The 22,379-nt window shown below is 38.4% G+C and overlaps 1 protein-coding gene across 3 annotated transcripts in view; it reads right to left on the reverse strand.

Annotated features, from left to right (window-relative positions):
• The window catches only part of NAV3 (neuron navigator 3), a 345,805-nt gene that overhangs the window by 184,681 nt on the left and 138,745 nt on the right, over positions 1–22,379 (reverse strand). For all 3 annotated transcript variants that reach the window (XM_003783395.1, XM_003783396.1, XM_012814175.1), the window contains exons 6-8: positions 16,523–16,591; positions 12,670–12,809; positions 3,115–4,132 (exon numbers count right to left, since the gene is read on the reverse strand). In XM_003783395.1, coding sequence (XP_003783443.1) covers positions 3,115–4,132; positions 12,670–12,809; positions 16,523–16,591 — 1,227 coding nt within the window. The remainder of the gene's footprint in view (positions 1–3,114; positions 4,133–12,669; positions 12,810–16,522; positions 16,592–22,379) is intronic.

Consider the following 22,379-nt stretch of genomic DNA (forward strand, 5'->3'; position numbering starts at 1 on the left):
GCATGATCTGTTTTTTTTTTTTGAAATTATCTTTTACTTTTATTTATAAATATTAGTTGTCTATTTTTTTGAGACTTTGGAAAAAACAAAATAAGAAGAAGTTAACTGATCAAAGTATTCTATACTAGACATACTCCTTCCTGACAATGTGAATGTTACTTTCTTTGCATTATTACTATTATTAGTGCTTAATATTTCATTGCAGCCATCGTCTGATTTCTTTTGAGTGTCTTTATGCTCATTCATTCTTTATGAGGTTTTTGTTCTCAGTTCTTCTGTTAAATATTGTTACTGTCATTAAATTTAGCCTTTTTAATTCTGTGAAGGCAAAAGTGGAAACCTAATATACACATGTATAAGAAAAATTTAAAAAAAGAGTTTATTACTATTCTGACATGAAATTTCCACTTTTTCATCTCTGTAAAATGAAATAATGTTCATTTCTAAGGAGGATGGATCATGATCAAGTTTAAATTATAAAATGCACATACATCTTGTGACACAGAGACATTAAATAAGTAGGCACTCAACAAATGAAAATACCATTATAAAATAGCAAGCCATTATAGCATTCCTTTAGCAAATGCTTAGCATCTCCAGAAAAGTTCATCAGGGCTTTTTCAACAAGGATCCTTACATGGAGCTGGAGAGGCAGAGAGAACATCAGGGCTTTCCTAACCTGGACATCATGGCTCTGTAATACGAACACGTCCTACCTGCAGTTGAGAAGCGTTCGCTATTCTGCCTTGAGAGGACTTACATTATCATTTACAAAATGCTTCTGAATCGATAAAAGACCTCAAAGAACCCTGGCCTCATGTGTAGACTGTCACGTGAAGTCTCTGTATTAGCTTTCTATTTCTAACTATCATATATTACCCACGATGACAAGATCATTACTGACGTTTATGTCATTTACTTTGAACCTGGGTCTGTGCTAAAAATTCTACATGAACTTATTTTCTTTCTATAAAAAGCTAATCAAGGCAGGCATTCTTTATCAATCACACTTTACGGCCTCAGATGGTGAAATCCGGGGAAGGCTGTTTTACTCTATGGCAGACACCGCTCTTCTGCACTTTGTAAATATCAATTCACTAAATCTTCAAACAGCCCTTTTAAGTAGTTTCTTTTTTTTATTATCTCTTGAGGCTCAGAAGATTTTAACATATTACTTAAGGTCACAACATTAGCCAGTGGTGGCATTGAGAGTCCAACCCAGGCAAAGACTATCCCCTTAACCACCACGAGATACTGTTTCTGAAGGAAGGTAGCGTAAGACAGACTTTATGGTCTGTTTTCATAGCTATTTAGCTACATTACTTCACTTTTATAACCTTCATTTTAAAAAGGGTAAACAGAAACTCAAAGGGGGTGGAGAACTTTCAGGGTCGCCAATCCACACTTTTAACTTCTAAACTCTGCAGTTTCCTCTTTTGAAGTTGAAGGTTACATTTTCATAAATAAGCTACAAATGTGTGTTCACCGGATCTTTTATCACAAATAATCTAAAACCCCAAAATGCTTGTTGCTACTTATAGAAGGAAGCCTACTAAATTAGAAGTTCTAGATTTACACTTTCCTACAAAATTCACTTATGATTTCTTTTAACTGATTGATGTTTTTACAGAATATATTTGAAATCCCCAAGGGTGCTGAGTATGACATATTTAAAGCTCCATGATTTCTGTTATATTTTTGAAATGTTGAATTATGATTCTAACATTTTAAATTCTATTTTATGACATAGGAACCCAGGACTCAGAAACAGCTGCAGACTCCCATCTGACCCGAACATACAGGCCTTAAATGAATGATTGGTATTAACGTCTGAATAGCAAGGCTTAGTTGAGATGTTCCGATAGATTAAACATAATAATTATGGTTTTGTTGTGCTGACTGTATAAAGCCCACTTAGGTTTTTCATTGAGGGAAAACAAATCATTACAATTATTTGTATTATTTTTAAAAATGTACATTTAATCAATTTAATAAATTTTTAAACTATATAGCCTTGACCTTTTCTTAATTACAGCAGGTCCTATTTCCCAAACATGAAATTTTCTTCCTCTTGTTAAACTGTCAACCTTCCTGAAGGCTGCACAAAGACAGACTGCATTCTCCCTAGACCGTCTCCTTGCTAGCCAGGCAGTGACTAAAACTGACACCACTGAATGATTTATTTCTAATCCATTAAAACAAATTGCAGGACAACAGGCGAAGGTGTGCCGTCTTTATCAACAGGGTAGCAGGGTGCATATTTTTAGATATAGCATATATAGTGTATTTTAATACCTACAAAATAAAACACTAACATAAAACATAAAAGTAAATAAAGCACAAGTGGGTAAGTAATTATTTTTACCTAGAAATTTATGCCTAGTTGTTGGAAACTGATACAAAATTAACATTGAGGAAGTAATTCTTTTTTTTTTGTTTTTTAAGACAGAGTCTCACTATGTCCCCCTTGGTAGAGTGCAAAGGCATCATGGCTCACAGCAACCTCAAACTCTTGGGCTCAAGTGATTCTCTTACCTCAGCCTCCTGAGTCACTGGGACTATAGGCACCTGCCACCACACCCTGCTAATTTTAGAGATGAGATCTCGCTCTGGCTCAGGCTAGTCTTCAAGTTGTAAGCTCAGGCGATCTGCCCACCTCAGCTTCCCAGAGTGCTACCGTGTTTCCCCGAAAATAAAACCTACCCCTAAAATAAGCTCCAGCAGGATTTCTATGCATTTATTAAATATAAGTCCTACATCAATAATAAGACCTAGTGATGGCATGGCTATGCAGATATCATGCATTTCAGCGCAGAGAGGAAGATGTCCCCTGAAAATAAGCCCTAGTGTGTCTTCTTGAGAAAAAATAAATATAAGACAGTGTCTTATTTTGGAGAAAATATGGTAGGCTTACAGGCATGAACCACTGCGCCAGGCCTGGAAGTAATTTTTCATAAATAACATTTAAGGAACATTTACAATATGACAGCATACACAGTAAACAGTTGCTCCCCAAATGACTAGAAAGCTCTACTCCCAGCCTTCCTTATGGTGCTCTGAGCGTGCACACCTGTCAACCTGCTCTCAACCGCAGATGCACAGAGGCCGCCTTACCTGTAGATGAACGGGGCCACCGTGGCGGTATTCGGGTGGGTGTGTTGCTGCTGCTGAGGGAGTTGGACAGCACCATTTCCTGTGCACTGCCCACCGCTCTGTGCCACTGTCGCGGTACAGGAGCCAGAAGCTTGGCCAGCTTCCCGGCCCTCCGCAGGCGCAGGGCAGGTAGACAGATTCGCCTTCTCGGTGGCTACGGGCTTAGGGAAGGACTGGGAAGGGCTTCCTTTGGTAGTCCTGAATTTTTCAGACTCTTTGCTTGCTGTGCTGCCAGGAGAAATGATCTGCTTTGCGGCGGGCACCTTTGAGCCTGGCTTTGGAATCCCACTGGACGACGGGATCAAACTCTCCTTCTTGGCCGCCGCCGCCTTGCTGCCCTTGGGGATCAAGCTTGCGATTTTGGAGGTCTTCTTTGGAGCCGCCTCCGCCATCTGCTCCCTGTCCTCCTTGACCGGCTTCTCGGGGCAAACTTTATTCTTGTTCTTGTTCTCCTCTTTCTCCTTGGGCTGTAGCAGAGACTTTTTATTGCTGAGATTTTTGCTGCCAGCTTTCGGAGGGGCCAATTTAGGTGACACTTTGGGACTGCTGTTCGTTGAGCCACCACTGTTCAGACCACTGTTAAAACCTTCCGTTTCTCCGGATTCAGAGCAGGCATCGTCGTCCTTCCCACCGTCACCGTGTCCTGAGCTGGGAGACTGCGGAGGGCGCAAAGCCGTCCGGGCGTTGACCAGCTTGAACTTCTCAAGCATGGACTTCTGTCCTGAGGGGGCAGCTTTGACTCCTTCCGAGACGGGTGGCTTCAGTCTGTCCGGGGACGGAGTGGGCGAGGTGGCCGGGCTCGCCTGCTTGATGCTCAGCATGGTGGCCGTGGCGCTGTGCTTGACGTTCATGGACTTGCTCCGCCAGGGCTTGCTGGCGCTCGGGGACGGGATGGCCGAGGCCGGCGGCTGCCCAGCAGGGCCGGGGGGCTGCATGGTACCAGTTACACCTGAACAAGGTTGAGGTCCTTTGGTGGAATCTGGACATTGTTAAGGGGAAAAAAATGAAACAAACGCTGATTAGTCTTGACCACTTATAGCACGTCACTGAGTTCTAGCTACGGACACCATAAGTGTCCCTCCTCTGAATTGAAACAGAGACTCGCCGGGTAGCATCACTTACTTCTGTGGTGTAACTGCTTTGTTTTGTTTTGTTTTACTATCTACCAAAAGTACAGAATATTTGAGAGGCATTGGTTTGGGCGGGGGTAGGGGGGAGCATGCTTGTTTTTCTGAAATTACTCTTACCCAAATGAATTTGCTGCTCACAGATTTCTAAAGATGAATAAAACACCATCCTGCCCCTGAGCAATTCTCTGTATTTTTCCCCAGCTACCACTATAGCTCAGACCAGTAAATGAATATTCCATTTACCTTATAAAAATAGGTTGTATAATGCACGTTGAGAAATTGTTTCAATCTACTGGGAGTTTAGCTGATCCTTATCTCATTAAATGTGCTTATAAGTTACAGTTAAGTTTTTCACCTGATTTTATTTTTCTTAAATAATCATTGAAATTCTGCTCCTAAAGATCAGGTGCTATGCTAAGAAATCTCTCCATAGCTGTATCTATTTATCTGCATCATAATATTATGAGGCACTGTCAATATTGTCATCCTAATTTTACAGATGAAACCACTGAGGAAAAATGGAATAATTTGGTCAAGGTCACACGGTCTGAATCTGAACTGATTTCCAGACTCTGCTCTTAACCAGCCCACCTACAGCCTCCTGCAGGGATCTGAACAAACCAAATTCTAAGAATTAAGCCACTTCTTGCCGGCTACAGGAAAATAAATCCACTTGTCATGTGAGTACTTCAGAGCAGTGTTTGCCCATGTTCCATTCAGAAGTCACAGTATGAGGATAACATGACTTTATATGACTGTTCTATTCACAGATTAATGTTTGGTTATGAGTCTTGCTTTTCAGAACAAAAACTAAATCAAAGAAGGACTTTAATATCAAAGTCTAAAATAAAAAAGAACTGAGTTATAATTTAAGCCCTCAGTTCAAATGTTAACATTTAAAAACTGTGTCATTCATTCTGGTCAAGTCATTTAACTTCAGTTTCATCAACCATGAACCTCCCTCTTTCATTCTGGAGAAGTTGGTAAGGGGATGATTAAATTAGATATTAATTTGGTCCTGTTCACATATAGATACTAAAAAAATGTAAATACGTTTTGATGAAATTTCACTACTTGGCAAAGAAAGCCTTTACATATTTAGGAATTGGGGATCAATAAATTTCAGTAAGTATCTGTAAATGTACAATGTTTGTATTTTTAAATGTCTTCTTTAAAAAAGTCAAAACACAAGAAAAGCCATGTCTAATCCAACCAGCTGATACAGAACGCTGGTCTTACTCATTTTACAGGACAGGAGATTGACGGAATGCACCCTACATCTCCGCAGGTCTGAGCTGGACGCTGAGATTCTGCCTTTCTAACAAGTTGCCTGGCCGCATCATGCTTTGAGTAGCAAGGACTGAACAGACTCTCACATCTTGAAAACAGCTGTATTTTCGGTGTTAAAGGGCTGTTTCCTATCATAGAACCCACGCTGGCTAACTTCATTAAGTGTGCCATAGCTGTGCAATATCAACATTTTTCCTTCTTTGAACTTTCAGTACCTCGGCCAGCTCTGAGTTCATCTGGATGTTCAGCAGTTTGTGGCAAAGAATCACTAAAAACAAAACATGCCCATTGGGTTTTCCTTTTTCTCATCATGTTACCACGTATTTAGTGAGTATCTGCTGGTGTCCGCAACGAGGTTAAGAAGTCAGGAGACCCCTGTGTCAGGATGCCTGGGGGCTTTGGGAGGATGGAGAGGAGAGGGCAGAAGGGACCACTCAGGGCTCTGAAGGGGCTGATGAACAAGAAAAATAGGTCAGGATTCTTCCTTAGAAAAGAGAGAACAAGCTGAAGATATTAAATAGATAAGGCTGCCATGACAGTTCAAGTACAGAAGCGGAATTTCAATATCACTACCCTCAAGAATGAGATGAGAGAGACACACTCATCCAACCTACAGCCACGGTCACAGCAACAGCTGGACAATCACCGTCAGGAGAGTGCACACACAGAAGACACTTCCCAAGCTCAGCTCCAAATCTCTCCCCAGCCTGTCTCTATACAGCAGCAATGCGGTGTTTCGGATTTCATTACGAGGACAAATCATAGGTCGTTGTGTACCAGGAAGGCTCTGGAATAATGAGGGGCCTTCTGGACTCTTCGCAACACAGGCTGCAGGACAGCAGCTGAGAAGGCGGCCATCTGTAGTTTGGACCCAGGAAGCACAGCCCCCAATTCTAGTCTCTGCCCTTCACACGTTCAGTTAACAAGTAGCCTGGCCCAAACGATACATTTCTGAATGTCAATACCATTGCTTCTGACTATGATGAGTTTCACTGTGGGTAAAAAACCAAATATCTCGCGCCATATTTGCAGGCGTTCCTGAAATGGGTTGAACCTTGCCTGTTCCTGGACTACCTCTGCTTGTAGCTCTGCCTCCTGGCTCTGCTACCAATACCAGTCTTCTGCCATTTCCCTCCTGCTTTCTCTGTCCGCCTCTATGTCCACCGCTGCCAACGGCATCGTATCCCAGCAATGTTATTCATCTCCCGCTTCCTGCGTTCCACATACTTTATAAGCCCTTTATACTGGAGGGCTTTTTATTCTCACTGAAATCCATAACAATCTATCATCTAGGTGTGTTAGCCATGAGGAAATGGAAGCCTAGGAAGAGAAAGGGCCTTTTCCTCAGTCCCACACATAGTAAAACTTAGAAAAGACAAAATAGAAATTGGAACTCAGGTTTATTTGACTTGAAAAGTTGGAGGCTTTCACCACTTCTCTTTTCCCCATATGTTTGCGGCATTTCCAGAAATGCGGCTGGCGTGGCTTTCCAGAAAGTCACATGTTTGTCAAACAGTGAAGTTAATTCCCACTTTCTTTCCCCCTCCGTGAGCAGAGCGTAAGTGGAGAGAACTTCACACAGACACTTTCTACGCAGTAAAGGCCACACGAACGTCTTCAGCGTATGACCTGCCCCACTGCTCTGAGCGGATGTGAGAACCCAAGTCTGCTCATGCTGCAAAACATCTGAATTCACAGTTAATGCTTAGTTGTCTTGTCCTGCAAATAAATATATTGATGACTTGTGTACAATTCTGATCTAGTTCTAAAATCAATACTTGGAAGCGAATGTGGCAGTCACAACAGGCATATGGAAACTTCAGAGAGAAACAATTTTCCGTAGAACATCAGTTATTTTTAGAGCTCAGCACCACGATGCCAGCAGTGCTATCAGCCTGAGAGAGGATCCGAGACCATCCCCAATCTGTTCACGTCCTTTTCCTCCCAGAACAGTACATTGTTTAGATTGAGGAAATGTAGCTTTTAACTCAGAAATATATAAAATGACAACAAGAATGATGCCAGTTGCACCCTTCTCTCTAAAGTATTCCCAGCACAGCAGGCATGGAGATCAGTGATGTCGCTGGCCCCTGCTGCGTACAGGACACTTTAAGCATCACAGATTAGTATAAACGGAAGAAAATGATTAAGCAATAGGCCCATGGCAATGGGTTGAGTAAATAATCAACTTAAACTATCATTTGATAATAACATGCCAATCTTTAAACTATTTTTGAAAAGTTGAAAAACAGTAGGATTCAAATTCAAATATCTCTGGTTCCTAAGCGACTCCTGTGCACGCCACCACACCACCTGGCATAAATGATTGCCCATACAATCCTCAGTCATCAGTCTTACGATGACTCAGCAGAAACACAGGATGTTTTCTAAGGGACCCTGGAGGCTCTGTCCATCCCACATTCCCTTATATTGTACCACGTGCAATGTCAGAGTGCCACTCTGCAGAGTGTTGTGAAATTTAGGGACGTTTACATTCATTGGCCATTTAGAAAATAGTATGTAATTTTGGTACATCTAATTTTTGCAGGTATAATTTGCAGACACTTCACTATGTGTGCATGTCTACATAAACAAAAAGACATATATGTCCATCTGTATACAGTCATATCACCTGATTCATGTACCCAGTTATGTAGCCTGTTATGGTAGCTCATGAAAATCCCTATGATTGTAGAGATTATGATGTTGACAACAGTATTTCAGGCTTCTGTGAATATTAAGTAACAAAGCAAAAAGTGACAGTAAAGCAAGGGGTTTGATTAATAACTAAAACACATTTTCAGGGGCTTGAAAAGAACATTGAAAAGTTCAGTCCTTTGACTTTAGAGTTAATTTAGCGTAATCAGGAAATATGGAATGGCTGTAAGAGGTAAACATCTATGTTTTAGTTAACAAGGAGTCACCCAACTTTCAAGACGAATGCAAAATTTTTAGTAACTCTTATTTTTTTGTAATGCTGAATTTAAATGTTGCAAAATGTTTGCATCAATTTTATTACTTTTATTTTGAATGTGAGTAAAAGCAAAAGTTCTTACAACACAAGATACTTGATTGACTCCTGAAAAGAAAGGAACCTTGCTGTTCAGTAAAAGTACAGTAATGTATCTAGAAAATTCAGATACATGATGACATCAAATTGCTAGCCTTTACACAAGATAAGAGTCACATGTGGAAACCAGGAAAAAGATGGCAGAATTCTCTCTGGTTCTTGGCAATACGCAAAAATACCTCTCTGCTAAGGGACTGGGTCAAACAGTACATGTTTATAGATGATAATTCAGAAACTGGATTCCAAACAAAGGGATACATAGAATCTTAAGTGATTTAGGATTGTTCAGATTTATTACCGAGATTTTGTACAACAAGAATAACTGCCTTCAGGCAGCCAAAGTACATGTCCAAAGGAACTATCGCATGGTGTCTATAAGATCTGATTTCCAATGGACAGGTATTTGGTTTTCTTTAGAGCATGTATTGGTTAGAGCACTCTTGAAGAGTGCCTGGGCTAATTAACAAACGCTGGCAACAGAATGTGCTATTCATTGCCAGTTTCTGAGTGGAAGGTCATCAGGAGAAGAAGCTGAAGGACTCTCAAAAGAAACGCTTTACAAATGATGCTACCTGCATTTCCTAATTGGTTCTGAGACCTCCTCACATTCCACCTCAGCATCATGGCAAAGCGGCATTGCATTCTACTGTAACGTTTCCATTTCAGCCTTCTCTGAAAATAATAACCTACTACAATGTGCTCTGATATTTTAATTCATTTGGTGAAAAGGCAAAATGAACACATAATTTTTTTGAATTGCATCACTAGTAAAATGATATTAGATGTACCTTTTTAAAGAACAGTGTGATTCTCTACTGATTTCCTTTCATTAAATCTCATTCCATTTTTATAAGAGCTATTATCTTTTATAAAAAATCAAATGTATGAAAAATGGCTGTTTTCGATAGTTTGTTTTCCTCACATGAGAAAGTAAAATTATGATAATTGTGAATAAACCTTTATTATTGATTACAAAATCTATAAGATTCCTGAACTGGTTTATATAACTCATTTCCTCAGACTTGGTAAAGAATGTAGAAAGTATATTTCCACTTAGAAGTATTCAAGGAGCACATTGCCGGTAATTTCGTGCATCCTTCAAATAAAATATGTTAATTTATTCATGAATAAATTAATAATAATATGAATGGTTTAATTTTGAATAACTAAAGAGGAATAACAGTTGAAATTGGGACATTGAACTTAGTACTTTCTGATTTCTGTCATTATAACAATGTAAACTCTGAAAATTCTTTAATTTTCACCTTGCCTGGTCAGACCCAGGATATATGTGCAAACTACTTTGTTACAGAGATCAGCTTATCAGCAGATGGAATCTTACATTTCTACATAAGTTATGCTTTGTTAGTAAGTTTATATCAAACATCTTTATCAAAATACTATTTGAATATAGAATAAATTATAAATTACTCTGTATGTTATATTTATTATTGCTTTGTAAAGAGCATGGCATAACGGGTAATTTAGGAATATAGATCTTGGATGTATTGATGTAATATTGTAACTCCATGTTTAAAAACAGATTCTACATTGCATGCAAAACAAATTCCAGATGGCTGCGTCATTTGCAATCTGAGCTCTAGTTACCATTGGCCATTTATAGACTTTTAATGCTTATATTTGATATATTACAAACATATCAATGAGGAATCACACACTTTAAATGTTTTGGAATTTTTAGTTAGTTGGAATTAACTTGAAACCATATATTTTCCTATAGATACGGACCTAAGGAAATCTGCTTTACATGTATGATCAAAGGCTGCACATTACATGACATCTGTCTCCACCTTGTGGTTATTACAAATATTGCTACTTGCTATTTTTCATCACTTCCTGGGCATACCTAGGAGAGGTTAAAGTGGTCATGGAAGAATGCTAATGCTTGTCTATTTTTGGATTTTTACTTTTAGACACAGAAATGAAATTAGGAAAAGATTTTCACATTATAGAAATATTCAGATACATTATAATATCAAATTGCTAGCATTTATAAGTCTCTTTGCCAACATTAATGATTTCTTGTAAAATATTATATAACTGTGGCATAGTGTAGCTTAAACAGACACTTTGGAAGTCCATTCAATACATGTATCGTTATCTATTTCTTTCTCTTTTTCTTTTCCTTTTTGAAGCAGTGTCTCAGTCTATTGCCTCGAGAGTGCAGTGGTATTATTATAGCTCACTGTAACTTCTAATTCCTGGGCTAAATCGATCCTCCTGCTTCTGCTTCCAAAGTAGCTGGGACTGTAGGGCACACTATCATATCTAGATAATTGCTTTAAATAGAGATAGGGTCTCACTGTGTTATCCTGGAAAACAGGTGGTCTGGAACTCCTGGCCTCAAGCAATCCTCCCATGACAGCCTCCCAAAGTGCTAGGAGTACAGGCATGAGCCACCACACCTGACCAATTCATCTCTATTCCTAAGGTTGTTATCTTCCTTTAGAAATCATACCATGTACAGGAAGTATCAGCCTGAACTAATGTAACACTTTCTGAAAAAGTCACGGGGGGGGGGAATGCTTTTCTGATAAGGAACTGTCATCCTTCACCACCACTCCCAGAAGAATATAGCTTCAGTAATATTTCTTTGTACCTTAAATCAAATATATTATTTTATATTTTAAATATAAACTCCTAAATTCCAAATATACATTTAAAAAAATGTTCCTTTCAACTCAAGAGCTGGGGATATTGCAAGGATCAAGACCCATCACTCTGCTCTCAGGGGTTACAGTCTGTGCGGATTTGTCTTCAGTGGAGCGGGAGATTTTCACAAAAGGACGCCTAGATCATAGATCACATCCCTCAATTCACACCTGAGCAGGAGCGAGCCGTCTAAACATTTGCCTATCTGAAATGATTTGCAATTGTCCAATCTGAAGAAAAGTGTTTCCTTTTGGTTGAACTATTCAAACCAATTTGTCAAGCATTCTACTGAGTAAATCCTACACATTTGTATCACTTTTTAATTTTAGGTGTTCTTCCAGGTAGAGCTTGATACTATGGAGAGATGTTTGACGTTTTAGCAATAGGAAAACACTGATTCCATCACGATTTGGGTGTAAACTTCACATGCTGGGCTCTGTTATGCAGTGGCAGGCAGCAAGCCGGGGACACTTTTGGACATTTTGCATGTCACAGAGAATTGTGTGGCATGTACTTCACTTAAAACATGGCTTTTAAATACAATTCCCACTGATCGCCTTTTTTTTCTCTAATGATTTGTATGTGATTTTATATTATGTACTATTTCAAGAAAATAAAACAAATATCAAGAAAATAAAACAAATATCAGAAAACTGGGCCATAACATTCCCAGGACCTGCTGCTTGCAGAGACAAATACCATGTTTCCCCCGAAAATAAGACCTACCCCCAAAATAAGCCCTAGCAGGATTTCTATGCATTTGTTAATAAACCTATCCTGATAATAAGACCTAGTGATGGGAATTGCTATGCATAGCCACGCCATGCATTTCAGTGCAGAGACATCCCCTGAAAATAAGCCCTAGCGTGTCTTCTTGAGAAAAAATAAATATAAGACAGTGTCTTATTTTAGGGGGAACGCAGTACCTATTGCCATTATGTTTTAACTTCTGATGCTCTGACTTTAACTGCCCACAACATTTGTGAAACTTACATTAACTGAATCTAAGGATTCAAATAAATTCTATATAGTTTTATGATTTCGGAATACATTTTCATAAAACATAAAAGGGCGTAAGAAAATGCTATTTATATACTCCTAGAAGAAACTGTTTCAAGAAACATTTTATTCTCGGGTATATAACTACTTTTAAATAAGTGAGTTTATTTGCTTAAAATATTCTTCAGACAAAAAAGCTAAAATCCGGTGTGGGGGTGCTTAGGAAACATGATTCAACTCTACTGATAAGATTTCTATCTGCAAAGCTGCTAAGGTCCTCAAATATTAGACGGTGTATAATTCACAAGCCCCTTGTTAGCCTCGGTCATAATGATGAAACGAGTGAAAACTTACCTTTTTCATTTCCATTTGCATAATTTGGAGGCTTGTTTTTGTCAATGCTGTTGAAGCTCTGACTTCTCCTATTTAAATTAGAGGCTCCCTGGGCCTTGCTACTGCTGCCTGCAGCTGGTACCCTAGAGGGTCCAGGAAGCCTGAAATAGCATGAGAAAAGTTACATCATTATCATACATTACAAAGACGTAAGCAGGGTCTGAGCAGGTTAGAGTTAACAATAAAATCCCAATATCTGATGTTCTAACATCTATATAGCAGAAGATGGTAGTTTAAGTGACAAATAAAATAGCTAAATAATAAGGTTGGAGAGCTTCAGAAAAGTATTGCTTCATCTTATAACAAGCATGTCCCCAGAGAGAGTAGCAATCATAAAATAATCAAAATAATTTTAAAAAGTTATACTTACCCTACCCCTGTTAAATAAAACTTTGCCTAAGAAGTACTGTAATAATTGCACAACAAGTCAGAGAAATAATAAAACTTAAATTTATTATGACCTCAGTATATTAATAAAGCAACTTGCAGGTGGTGTTACATTATTCGTTTCACTGTACAGGGCATTTATTTTTATCTCAGCTAGCAATATTCTTCGCCAGGTTGTGTATTAATGACAAGGTTTCACAAGAATAAAGTTACTGAACAATTGGGAACAGCAAATGCTTACCGACTACCTAACCTAATCACTACTTTAATTAAAACATGGCACCGGGACAGGTCTTGGGCTAAGTTATATTTGACTGGTCTGCCTCACCCCAAAACTCTTTCATTTTCTTGCCAGCTGTAGTTGTGTGGTCATCTCCCAACTACAGCTAACAGATCACAGAGGAGATACAACAAGAACGGAGGCAGGTCTCAGAAGAATATTGCTGTTAGCGGCATGACCATTTACCTACAGTGCCAGCATCTTTGGCTTGTCTGTGTGTACAAAAAACAGAACATGAGGAAATATATAGAGTCTCTCTTATGATAGCAATATTACGAGGTCCAATAACCTACCATTATTTCATTGGACTACAGTTAAACACCAATTTGGATCATTTATTTCACTGTTTATGCAATCCTCACATTAAGATTTCAATTGTCAACTATTTCATGAACTTGATATAAAATGTGCAATTACTAGATTCTGATTTTATACTACCAGCATACATCATGTAGTTATAATAAACTAACTTCAGGTATATTAAAAACTAGAAATTAAAAACTTATCAACTTTTTTTTTTTTTTTTTGAGACAGAGTCTCACTTTGTTGCCCTGGCATCATAGCTCACAGCAACCTCTAACTCTTGGACAAACGCCATCCCCTTGCCTCACCCTCCGGAGTAGCTGGGACTATATGTGCCGGCCACAACGCCTGGCTGTTTTTAGAGATAGGGCCTTGCTCTTGCTCAGGCTAGTCTTGAACTGCTAGGCTCAGGCAATCTACCTGTCTCAACCTCCCAGAGTGCTAGGATTATAAGTGTGAGCCACCATGCCCAGCCCTCTAATATTGACATTCTTAAATATATTTGGAAAATATGATATTGAAGGTGGACAACAACTTTACTAGTATTTGTTACTGCCATATAAAAGTCACTGCATACTATTTGAAAAATTTTATTTAAGGCTTGGCACAGTTGCTCACACCTGTAATCCTCAACACTCTGGGAGGCCGAGGTGGGTGGATCACCTGAGCTCATGAGTTCAAGACCAGTCTGAGCCAGAGTGAGACTTCATCTCTAAAAATAGCCAGGCATTGTGGTGGGCACCTGCAATCCCAGCTACTGGGGAGGCTGAGACAAGAGAATTGTTTAAGCCCAAGAGTTTGAGGTTGCTGTGAGCTGTGACACTACAGCACTCTACTGAGGGTGACAAAGTGAGACTCTCTCACAAAAAAAAAAAAAGAAAAAGAAAAAGAAAAATTTTATTTGAAGAGAAAAACAAACAACAACCCAGAACACATAAATACAGTACTGAATATTTTTTTTATAGTTCTTTTAAAATATACACATGGTATCTTGGTGCCAAATATATCAAAATGTCACATTGCAGTTGTTACAGTATTGACATTTTAACTCACCTTTATAATACTACTTAAGTATATTTTTCCATAGATTATTAGAAAATCAAACCCTTAGACAATATAAATGCTTTATAATAGTAACAGGCACTGCAAAATGGAATGAACATCAGGAAAAATCAAATAAGAGCTTAAAAGCGTTGATTTTTTTCAGAATAGCTAATGGTTTCAAAATATTGACTGCATTTTAGACTTTAAATAAGTATGGCTAATAAATAGTCCCTTCAGCTATTTTGCTAATTAGAGGTTGTGTCATACACAAGATTAGAATCTTTTCCAAATGCTTCCAGCATTCAATGTTAGCTCTAATGAATCTAGAAGGGTTTGTAAGTATAGCACAATATCCACAGACACTAGGAATTTATAGTACCAGTGATTGCACTCTGCAGAAAGAACTCCACTGATTAATTTGGCCAAATAATCCCAATCATAATAATCTGGGAACTATTCCTGTGGAATAGCCATAGACAGAAAATCCATTCCAAACTCAATGTAGAAACAAATTTTGTCACAAAACCTGCCCTGCGAGCCATGAACACTGACCCATTTCTAGAAAGCAATTAAAATATATTTTAGTCTTTACTGTGACCCATGAAGCCAAATGATCTTCAGTCCTCAGAAGAACAAATTAAAACAAATTAAAAAATGAATTTGCTCTTCTCATTACCCTAATTTGATAGGCAGCCAGAGCTTCCAGATCATTCATCAAATAATAAAAGGGAAATGAGATGAAGTGAAGAGAGAGACAGAAGGAGAGAGAGAGAAAAGGGTCCTATCAAGACAAAGTACTTAAAATGGATTTTATATTCCTGAGATTAGAAGGAGTAATAAAATCCTCATTTGCTCACTGGACATGGCAGGTCACTGTTTCTTACACATGGCTAATTCATATCATTTATTTTAGTTTTTAATTTAAATACCTTCTTTCATTTTGTCTCTCCAGAATCTTCATGACTACTGTAAAAATGAGTGTAATTCAGAAAACCAAGGCAAGGCAAAACTCAAATCAAAGCATCAAAAGTAGTCCTTGTGGTCCCACATCGTGTAATATGATTCATTAACGGAGCCTTGTAACAAGGGGCCACTGGGTCCCTCCCCAGCGAGGAAGAGGGCGCCCAGAATCACGTGCTCCTCAGAGGCGCAGAGTGCGGCCCTGGGGCTTTACTTGGCTGTTCTATGATACCATCACAGCTTCAGCAACTTTGTTATAAAAATCTACTCTTTAGACATATTTTTCTGTATCATTATTTTCCAAACAGTATACATGCTTTTTATTTTAGTGGACCATCTTTAAAATACATGAGTCATAAACAGGCAAAAATGTAAACTATAATAGATAGAAAACCAGTCCATGCTGACCCGGTACTAACTTCCCAACCAAAATCTACCAATATTTTTCAATTCTTCTTTAAAATATACAATACTTAATGCATACCCATCTCAAAAAGGAAATGCAATCTCATTGTATAACTTCCAGATTATGTGACCTGGACAGATGAGGCCTTCCAATTAACTATTTTTCTTATTTGTTCTAACCCTAAAACTCAGACTTCAGCCCAGTCCTATCACTAAATACAATTAGACTAAAAGGAGACCAAATCCATTTAGTTATTTAATACAAACATGCTCATCCCTGAGGCCGTGTACGGAAAGCTGCCTGGAAAACCTCAGTGTTGCAGACTTTTCATTCAGAAGGGTGTCATTTTAAAAAAAAATTAGATAGGACAAAGTATCACTAAGTATTTAGTTGAATATCACTAAGAAGCAATAAATTAGAGAATATTAACTGACCTAGTAGGCTTTTTTTGACTGGTTGCAATTCCACTGTGATTAGACTGAGTTGCATATCTGGCTGCCAGACTGTATGAGGAGAAACAGAGAAATTGAATTAAAGAGATTCTTTGAACATGGAAAAGAAAGAACAAACTTACAAGAAAACTATGAGTTAATGAAATGCAATTGGAACACATATAAACACGTATAAAGAGCAAATTAATTAGAAAATTATGGTAATGCAACATATACAATGTGACCTTCGATTATGAGAGCACCTCAAAATAATACAGTGCACCCCCATAATAAAATGTGTCATCATTGAGACTTTAAAATTATGACTTTGTGATGTTGTTAATACTATCAAAATAGTATTATTTCACCTTATAAAAAATTCAACATTAGTAAGTGACTGTGAAATTTTAGGGGAACTGAGAGTTTCACTTACATGATTGGAATATCTCTTTCTTAAAAAGGTTAAAATGAAAAAGAAGAACACGAGATGAGGTTCAATTTCTTTAGTAAACTTTCCTAATTTGCTTCTTAAATCAAAATATTATTTTGGAAGCCAAGCGATGAACAATATATACAGTTTCAATCTAATAAGTTGCTGCTGGTCTGTAGCACGAGGGCTTTTTCAAGAAGTGAGCCATGAAAGAAAGATCTATACAAAATCCAAATGCAGGTGGCATTACATTCTTCAAAAACAAACCACACATATAAATACCAACTCCTGGGCATTCTTGAATCCCATTTTTAATAACTTCTTAAATTAAAATCTTTATTCAAACATGCAGGAAAGCATTATATAATCAAGTTTTGAAGAGCAATCCTTCATAAACAAAATGAAAATTTGTACCTTAAGTTAAACTACTTCTAGGTTACCCAAGAGTTCTCCAATCAGTGTTCGGAGGGATATAGTTAGACCAAATATGCCCAGGACATGTTCACACACCCTGTAATGGTCATGGGTTGATGCCTGAGTGGAGAACCTCTTCTCAGGTGAGCTGTGATGCCTGCGTGAAGGCAGTTGTGCACACACAGACCCCAAAGCCTCCCAGGAAACAGCACCACCATGGGGGATGTTGGAATCACTTGGAATTTTGCTGCAGTTAAATCAACTGCTTTGCTGCTAAGTGGAGAGTATTTTAGTGAAGGAAAGAATTACTTAGGAAGATGATATGTTTTCTAAGTTAGATCTTATTACACTGAGCCTGTCACTGATGGGAACGTGCAGGTCCTTAAAACTGCCTGACTCAAGGGGAACCCATCCCACGTGGAGGGGTCCTTTCAGGTTCACAGAGCACTTGTTTTTGACATTGGCACATGATATGTCGTTATTTGCCATCGTTCATGCTGTCATCTAACTACCCTGGGCATTGAGAAAATTGTCTAAAGATGAACAAACTACCTTAGAAAGAATAATGTCAGAGCATAATTTACAAATAAAAGCTGAACTGCTTTAATGCAATGAAGTCGTAATTTAAATTAAATTAAAAATATAAAAGCATCCAAGATGAAGAAAAATCTTTTGTGAATTTCTCAGTCTACCTGCCAATCCAAGATTAAGAGAACTAGATAAAGGCTTGCTCTCTTACGTTCTGTACCTTGAACACAAATATCAGTCACAGAGACAACAAGGAAACCTTATACTTCCTTTCAGGAAGCTAAATCTCCTTATTGATTTTTCCCCTATGATTCTAATGAAATGGCATATTACATTTCCTACTATAGAACAGGAAAATCAACAAGTCCAGACAAGGTGAGTTATTTAGCCAAAATCAGCTTGGTTTTTTGGTTCATGTGTATTTTCTTACTTATCACTCAAGAATACTTTACTTGGTGCCTATATTCTGTGCCACTCTTTAATCCCTTAATAGTCAGCTTCTGCCTTGCTTTCCGTGCACTCGGGAAGCTGTTATCTTCAAGGACACAAGAATCTTCCTCAACTCTCCCCGTGCTCTGAAGTATTTGTATTGGACCATGTTGCTCCTCCACTGTTTTGAACTTCTCCCTTTCACCGACTGTCTCCCAGTGCACTCATGTGAGTTGTTGACCCCACTCTTGTTCACTGCTCTTTCATTTACTGGGTCTTCTTCTCTCCATCCCTTATTCTTCTCCCAAGAATATGTACTCTCTACACGTTTATACAGCATTGACTTAGTAATTCGTTTCCTACTAAAATTTCAACTAAAATCCTACCCTCTAGAATTAACCTGTTGTGTATTTCCGTCCATCCGTATCAACTGAATAACAGACTCATCTGTTTATGTGACCTTCTTTCTAGCTTACACACCAAAGTTATCATTTGCCTTCTTTTATCCTCCAATTTTTTATCAATTCCTTTCTTTGGCTTCTTTGTTATGTCTATTCATAGGGCCAAAGCAAGCACAGAGGACCACACTTCATCAATCCTGTGGGACTGAAACTTCAATAGTCGACGCTTTCCATTTTCCTTTCAATTACTGCAGAAGCGCGATTAACACCTAGTCATGGTGATTCGATGTCTACAAATCCATTGGCACTCATGTTCTCCTTCAAGTCCCATACTTATTATGCTAATTCAACCCTTCCACACTCTCCACAACACCTCTGGCCTGGAGGAATTCAGATGTTATATTGTTCATCACATTCATTCCTCAGAATGGATTATTAGAACCAGAAGGGACACTAAAATGTACCTAGGCTTTTAAAGTGAAGAAGGAAAAGTCCAACAACGCACAATAAATTTCCATCCATCTGACCAGTAGTAGATTCAAAGTAAAATTTGATATTCAAGGGCCTTTACAAAATACTTGCTACATTTCTACCTTTATGTTCTGTTCTATTGTCCTTGTGACCTTATAAATTCTGTGCCCAAGAAGTGTTCTTGCCTCACTTATACTAGTGTATTAGTGTGTGCCTTTACTCATACTATAATTCCTGTAGAAATACTTCCTACCTGTATGTATCATAACAAATTCTATCCACTACTAAAGGACCATCTTCAATGACATCAAGTCCATGCAACGTTTCACCAGCTCCTAGAACCATATTGAATCTCTAACTTCCATAACTGTGCTTATACCCTCTCATGTAAGAAAAAATAAATAAACAAAAGCTATTTAAACCTGTAAACATAACAAGGTTTCTCAAAGGTGTAACAATTTATCAGAAAATATCCTTGAAAATATACTTGAAATATTGTGCTCGATTTGACAAAATCAAAATAGACCGAATACTTTGAGATTATTTATAGGAAATAAAATGCCTGCTGATTTGTGATTCAATCAAGTGAACTGCAACTATTATAGATATTGACACTGCCAACTTTCTCCTCTTAAAAAGAAAAAGACCAATACATTTTGAAAACATAATATAATATGTCATATCTCACCGGTCAATAGTAAGTACAGTAATGGAGAATGGAGCCTTAATACAATTATTGATTAGGCAACAAAAACAAGTTTCACAGATGTATATCCCAGAAATAGAACAATGAAAACACAGACAGTGGAGCACTCAACAGGACAAATGACTCTATTCATTTCACATACAAATTGTAAGAAAAAACTTTGGTGGGAAACCCTGGTGTCTTTCTTGTAAGGACAGACAACACATTACAAGGTAGAAGCCTTATTTGGATCCTGACTCCAGCAACACGAAAATTTTACGAGAAAACTGAGGGAGTTTTAATACCTGGATATTAAACGAGGTAATTAATATTAATTTCTTAAGTGTGGTAATTATTTTGAACTGTGAATATGTTAGAAAGAAATTTGACCTCTTGGAGATACAACTTTAAGTTTCTTTAAAAAACGAGGCTAAGTGGTTGATTCAAAATAATCATAGTGGGATTAGGGGCTTGGAATGGTTAGATACAAGTTAGTGAGGTCGTTTGTGAGTTTATATTGGTTGAATCTGATTGGTGGGTCTGTGAGAAATATGAATGGAATTTAGTGTGTTAAAATATAAATATAGGATAAGAACCACTCTTCTGTATTATTACTATCCTTTAGAAAGTAATTACTCTTCTACATGTAGTTGCCACAAATGCTTAGCATATCCAAAAGAATAGTTTTGGTAGGTTTGTTTATAGGGTAACATCATGATTCCAGAAAAGACTTACTTAATACTTATAGTATTAAGAATAAAGAAATAAAGAAAATATTATTTCACCAGTTAACTCACTGGGCTTATCAATTCATGAATTTTTCATAATATCAGTTACTAAAAGAGATGCTGTACCAATCACACTTCCTACAGCTGCCCTGTCAAAAATCACTGGCCTATCGCTACATAATTCTATATCATTCCCGGATGCTTACGGGCAAGCGGCATGGACTCTTTGGAAAACAATTTCTTTATTTTTTTGGAAGGCTCTTAAGCTTCCATCAGGGATAAAACATTACGCTGGCTTCAAGCTCAAGCGTTCTGTGACACTGGGTCATGTCCAAGGCATTGTGTGCACACGTCTGCGTGTATGTGTGCATGTGTATGTATGAATAATTTAATTAGAAAGTCGGTAATTGCTGGTTCTAATTAGTTTTGCCGCCAACCTGTTTTTATATCCTTAGTAATGATGCTTTAAATGTCTGTTACCTCTCCCTGTCTCTGTCTCCTCATCTGAAAAGAAGATAGGACGACAGTAAGACAGGTTTACTTGAACATTTGCAATGTTATCCACAATTTAAGCTATTATTCAGCCTTAGAACCATTCGGTCGTGGGTGGACAGCAACGTTAACTCTCCAGTCACCACGCTCCAAGAACACGCTCTTGTGTTCTCTTTTCTCTTTTAAACTCTCACGTGACCCCTCCCTCCCCATGTCTCTTGTTAACTTTTTTGCTCTAACTCAGGATCTTTCCTTCATAATAGCTTTTATGTATCTCCCTTCGCTTCTTTGTCTTTGCCTCTCTGGGCAGCAGAAAAGCGTTTTCTGCGCCGCTCTCAGAACTCCATGTCCCAAGTTTGAAGTCTGTAATGTGTGTGCCAGACCAGACGAGGAGGCACAGCTAACTTGCTGCTTCTTAGTAAAACAGACCCGGAACATGTAGACACGGCCCTGAGGCAAGTGTGTGTAAATAAAATGAGCCGGAAAACTAGTAAACTGGAGTTTTCAGACATCTGGAATGAAGATCACGTGTTATTCCTTTTTTTCCCCTGAAATGTTGTCAAACAATCCTCATTATAGTTTAAGAGTGGGCAAAAACTATCTGGAGCAAAAGCACAGAAGGAATATTTTGATTTTGAGCCTCGCTCTGACGCTTACCCAGGGCAGTAGCTGTTCATGTTTCTACCAAGGGGATGCTCTTTATCTTCCCTGAACACAGAGGGGCGGAGGAGAAAATTATCTATCGAATCTCTTTATAAAGTATAGACTCACCTGGTGTTCAAAACACAAAAGAGAGCAAACCGCCAGGACTTCCCAGTCCAGCCTCAGCGCGAATTTCCATGTAGAATAAGAAGATTCATTTATTATAAGGAAAAAAACTTCTCAAATAAATAGGCCTTAAATTGTGGTTAGCCATGCTTACTAACCGCTAGGGCCTCACTACTGCAAACGAGGTCTGTGGACCACACTGGCATCATCCGGGATTGTTAGAAATGCAGAGTCTCAGCTCCCACCCCGGATTACAGAACCAGGAGCTCCATTTTAACAAAACCCCAGGTGATTCCTATGCAGAATAAAGTTGGATAAGCTGCGATTTCCACAGAATAGCCATAAAAGTCTCCTTGGAAGAAGAAAACCTGCCGTTTCCAAAGCCAAGCAGCATAACAGCATAATCTCAATCCCAAACTGTGCCTTCTAGGGCTCGTCTTCCATCCACTACAGCCCTGCGTGTCAGCAGCCCTGGGTGTCAGCAGCCTTGGGTGGCAGCAGTCCTGGGTGGCAG

This window comes from Otolemur garnettii, unplaced genomic scaffold (genome assembly GCF_000181295.1).
Source record: "Otolemur garnettii isolate 467f Iridium unplaced genomic scaffold, OtoGar3 scaffold00007, whole genome shotgun sequence".
NCBI lineage: Eukaryota > Metazoa > Chordata > Mammalia > Primates > Galagidae > Otolemur > Otolemur garnettii.